Source organism: Odontomachus brunneus, unplaced genomic scaffold, assembly GCF_010583005.1.
Source record: "Odontomachus brunneus isolate Ranch 3 - 2012 unplaced genomic scaffold, Obru_v1 Obru_scaffold_145, whole genome shotgun sequence".
Lineage (NCBI taxonomy): Eukaryota > Metazoa > Arthropoda > Insecta > Hymenoptera > Formicidae > Odontomachus > Odontomachus brunneus.
In genome coordinates, this window is record NW_022639595.1 from 554,684 (window position 1) to 559,711 (window position 5,028).

Consider the following 5,028-nt stretch of genomic DNA (forward strand, 5'->3'; position numbering starts at 1 on the left):
CAAAAAGCAGCATAAAATCGAACATGGAATAACGTAACATCATGTGAGCAGGAAGTCGTTAAAAATGAAGTTAACTAGGTGGCATTTTGAGAAGGCAGAAACGCAGCAGAAATCGATCAGGCGGATTTAGGCATTGTTTCTCTCTGTAGTCGCCATGCGCTCGGGATCGCGCCAGAGATGTCGCTTTCGAACGGCATCTCTGAGCGTTATCTAGGGAGAGGAGAGTGTCGTGAGCGTGGAGTGTTAGGTAATTCAGTGGTTTAGAACAGTCGCCTGGCAAGCGAAAGACCCGGGTTCCAGTCCCGGCCTAGCAGAACCGCGCTCTCGATATTTTTCTCTGTCTGGAACGAAAAGATACGCAGATCTCAAACGCACGGCGTCCCGCCGTCACCTAGTATGCCCTCCTCCTTCTGTGGCGGATGGTCAGCTATTTGAACGTGACAGTAGAAACACAGCAAAAATCGATCATGACATGCCGCTTGAACGTAACAGCAGGAACAGAAATTGATCATGACGTGCGTCCGAAAGCAACGGTAGATACGAGGCAGAAATGCAGCACAAAATTTATAACATATATGTTATATCATAATATAATATTAGATAAATTAGATAATAAAATTATGATAAAATTATACAGCATATAAAATGATTTGTGTGACATTTATATATACATAATAAATTTCCCAAAACAACTCAGCAAACACAAAATAACAGTAACATAATTGTGCGTTATGATTTCCATCTCAACCATGTAACTGTTTACATGGTCGAGCGGAAAATTGTAACTAACAGTTTTATTATTATTACTTTGCCAGTAATTTATTCAACAAATTTATTGTATATCTTTGTAGTACCTTCCTTAAATTCATTAATTAATAATTAAGTCAGTCCTTGAGGGAATACTGCAAAAAAATTTAAATTATGTGCTGCACCCTGATGGAAAAAATTTGCTGAAAATGCAATGAAATTGTTGAAAATTCAATGAAATCGTTGAAATGAGAAATGAAAGTTACTGAAAAGTTGCTGAAAATATTTCATCATGAATCATGATTTTCATTATGAATTGTAGTGAAAAGTGTGGGAAAACAATGAATTTTTAATGAATATTGATGAAAAGTAATGAAAAAATATTGAAATATTTAATGAAATATTTAATGAAATTTACTGAATTGTAATGAAAACTGAGTAAATTGTATTGAAACTTTGCTGAAATAATGATGAAAAAAATTCGTAAAAACATTTCTCAATAATTTTAAAAATTTTGCTGAATTGCGCTGAAACTTGATGAAAGAATTACAATTTATAAAAAATTGTAAATGAGTACTTAATGTATCTCATTTATTGATCAATGAAAAACTTCGTGAAAAGTTTTGACTAAATAACGAATTTCGCTGATAATTGATGATAATTGACTAATGTATTAAAATGTAATTTTTTTATTTTTTACATGTTAGAATATGAAAATTCTCTCATTAAAATGTCGATGAAAATTACTGAAATATATCGAACTTTACTGAAATAATATGGAAATCTGATTTCTTCATTATATTTTAAGATTAATTCATACGATTCTTAATTTGTATGTAATATTGCATTTAGAGCAATCGTTAATTAGCATGTAATATTTACTTGTAGATTAAAAGATATATGAAATTTAATATTATTTACAAAGATAGTCTATTTAATTAGATGTATGTGTATCTTTAAAAAAATGATTACAAATTTAAAGAAGTACTATACTTATTGTAGTGAAAATGTTCATATTTATTATAATACAAGTACATGAGACACATAAACATAAATATATATATATATATATATATATATATATATATATATATATATATATATAAATATAAATTTTTGCCTTTCATGTCCTAAACATCCGTATGGACCAGTGCTAACATAACAATGATAAACATGTTAAATAATACCTATACAGCACAAAATATTGAAAGAACGTTGATGAGACGTTGATACAACATTGAAGATAAAAGTGCGGATGTTTTCCTGCATGAAATTTATGTTGATTTTTCAACATTGATAACCAGATACAACTGCAATGTTGAATGTATATTGAACAAAAATTACAATATTTTGCAATGTTGTAACTATATTTGAGGAACATTGAAAATTATATTATTAATATATAAAAATAATAATAATAAAATAAATTATTATTAAATTTTATTATATTAATACATATGTATTATTTATATTATATTACAATATACCATATTATATTACAATATATAATTATATATATTTTTCTTATTGTTTATAAAATTGAAATGCATTTAAGCAATTTTGCGCAAACCATAAAGAATATTCTTTTATTTCATAATATTCTCTATATATAGAGTCTGACGCAAGCTGTATCGATAACAAAAAAGGCATAAAAAATATTAAATTGAAAAGAATAGTCGAAGTCATTTTGCAAATAACCATATAAACTTTAGAGATATTAAATAAAATATATTGTCGAATCAACGCGCGAATTTCCTAGGTACGTTAAAATATACGGTGAATACTATAAGTATACATTATATAATATAAACATAAACTGTAAGAACATCGTTGGAGTCATTGGCATCACCGCGTGCCGCGCGACATCAGGTTAGGCACACCTTTAACAAAGTGAGGCATGAATGGGCAATCAGGCATAACCGTTTCGGATTCGAAATTATCGAGGGAGATCGCGAAAGTTTTAAAGTGTGTTTGACAATCTTTGATTTCTAGCAGTTATATGAGACATGAAGAAAATTGATTCAACATTACTGTGCTGTATGGGACATTTTTCTTGATTTTAAATTTCAATGATTTTCTATTGAATTTTATTGAAACTTATTGAAATTCGCTGAAATTTCGCTGAATGAATATTGCTGAAATTTACGACGATTTTGCTGATTTTCGATGAATATTGCTGAAATCATAATGTCGTCATTTGATAGACATATATGACGTCATTTGAAAGATGATAGTACACGATGGTAATGCCAACTTTCCTCAGCAATGCCATCTATCTGCAAACATGGATACTAATTAATTCACTCTCGTATTTGTTGCATTTTTGTTTTCTGCATATAGAAGACATGTGACAATTGACTTGAGGGTATAGGGTGAGATATTACATTTTTCCTATTTTGCTTACGACTGTATAATTTCTATAATTTCTCTATAATTTCTTTGTGCATAAGTATAAATACGGCTCATATTTTTTTTCTTGTACCTAAAGAATGTAGCTATATTATAATGTACTCAACATTCTGAAATATTACATACACCGTCTTATTTTTATCAATAAGTAAAAAGTGTAACAAACCCGGTCACTTCTACTGACGTCTTTGGTCTGCGACTCAGGACCGTCAAAAATATGTTATTTTCAAACTAACTTTAGGAATAAATGATGTAATGATCTTTTACGTTGAATTTTAAATTCAATGTAAAAGTTACGAAATCGTGACGACTGTCTGCTATCTGGATTATGTTCATCAAATAATATTTGACTGAGTATTTGTAACATATTTGACTGATATTTGTAACATATTAAAAATATTAAAAAAAAAAAAAATATATATATATATATATATATATATATATATATATATATATATATATATATATATTACTTTATATTTAGGATTATTTATTGAAATTAAAAAAGAATTTTTGATTTTATAAATTTGTTTTATTAATCGCATATCTTATTTTATAAATGTATCTTTATTTTGATGTATTTTGCAGAAATTTTAAGTACGTATTTTCTCGCTTCTGATGACACTAATGAAGATATTCAGGTAGAACAGATAGTCAAAATAATATTAATCTGACGTCATTTTGACTAAATTGACTAAATTTATGTTATTTTTTTATGAAAATGATGGGAGATTGTCATTATTTTGTCTATTTGTTCTACCTGGAATAGTTGCGATGAGAAAATTTAACGTTCGATTTTAAAATAACTTTTTTTATGAGGATACTGATATAAAATTGTTTCTTATGTTTGTCTAGAACTAATTTACCCGTAAGGATTATGAACTTCCCGGATTATATGACAATGGAAGCGCAAGAACCTAGTTGCGTGAGTCATCAAGAGGTTTTGAATTATCTGAAAGATTACACCAAGCATTTTGATATACGTCGACACATTCATGTAACTATATTTTAGTATAGAATTCATACAAAAATAGTCTACATTTATTCAGCTCACTTAACCCGGGAGTGGGCGCGTATCGGTCATTTCCCTGTACTTTTTCGTTTTCTACTTATATCATCTAATCTATTGACATTATCGTATTTTCGCTTTTACGTAATTTTCTTTGATGTTTTCTCGTATAGCATGGAGAAATAGACGGCGTAGACGCGCTTATTTCTATGTGAAATTTGATACGTTTTTAGCAGTTGGTTTAAAAGACCATAGTGCGCCTACTAACGTTAGTCTTTTATCTCTGCCGTGTCAGCGTCGCTCGATGTGCCGCCGAACGTCTATTGTCTTTCTGACATCGTAGTTGGACGGACGGTTCTCTCTTCTTTTGTTGAATCAATAAAATTTTCAACAGCACGCGTAATTGTAGTATATATTCTTGATTTAATAGCGATATTATTAAAATTAATACTTGAATTATTGAAATAATACATAATGTGATAATTTTAATATTGCCATTATATATATATTGGGTGTACAACTTAGTTCGGTCCGTTTTCAAAAGATGGCTCTAGGTGCTATAAATGGTTGACGGCGACAGCTGATTTTTGCTGTATCGTGAAGTGTCAACATCTTTCAACCAAATATTGTTTACAAGCCTTTGAGTTTTGCACAACAAGTTTAATTTTTACTGCGTTGAAAATGTCGAAAATGAGTTTCGTTCCAAATAAGCACCATTTGCGGGAAGTTTTGATTTTCTGTTTCAATTGGAAGAAAAGTGCAGCTGAAGCGCATCGAATGCTTGTGGAAGTTTATGGTGAATCTGCACCGTCGGATAAATCTTGCAGAGAATGGTTTCGACGATTTCAAAGTGGTGATTTTAG

General features: G+C 29.7%; 1 protein-coding gene across 4 annotated transcripts in view; it reads left to right on the forward strand.

The window, feature by feature from the left end:
* Window positions 1–5,028, forward strand: part of LOC116850441 (flavin-containing monooxygenase FMO GS-OX-like 2) — a 194,304-nt gene that overhangs the window by 55,547 nt on the left and 133,729 nt on the right. For all 4 annotated transcript variants that reach the window (XM_032828737.1, XM_032828735.1, XM_032828736.1 and 1 more), the window contains exon 2: window positions 4,012–4,153. In XM_032828737.1, the coding sequence (XP_032684628.1) occupies window positions 4,034–4,153 (120 nt within the window). In that variant the 5' untranslated portion in view covers window positions 4,012–4,033. The remainder of the gene's footprint in view (window positions 1–4,011; window positions 4,154–5,028) is intronic.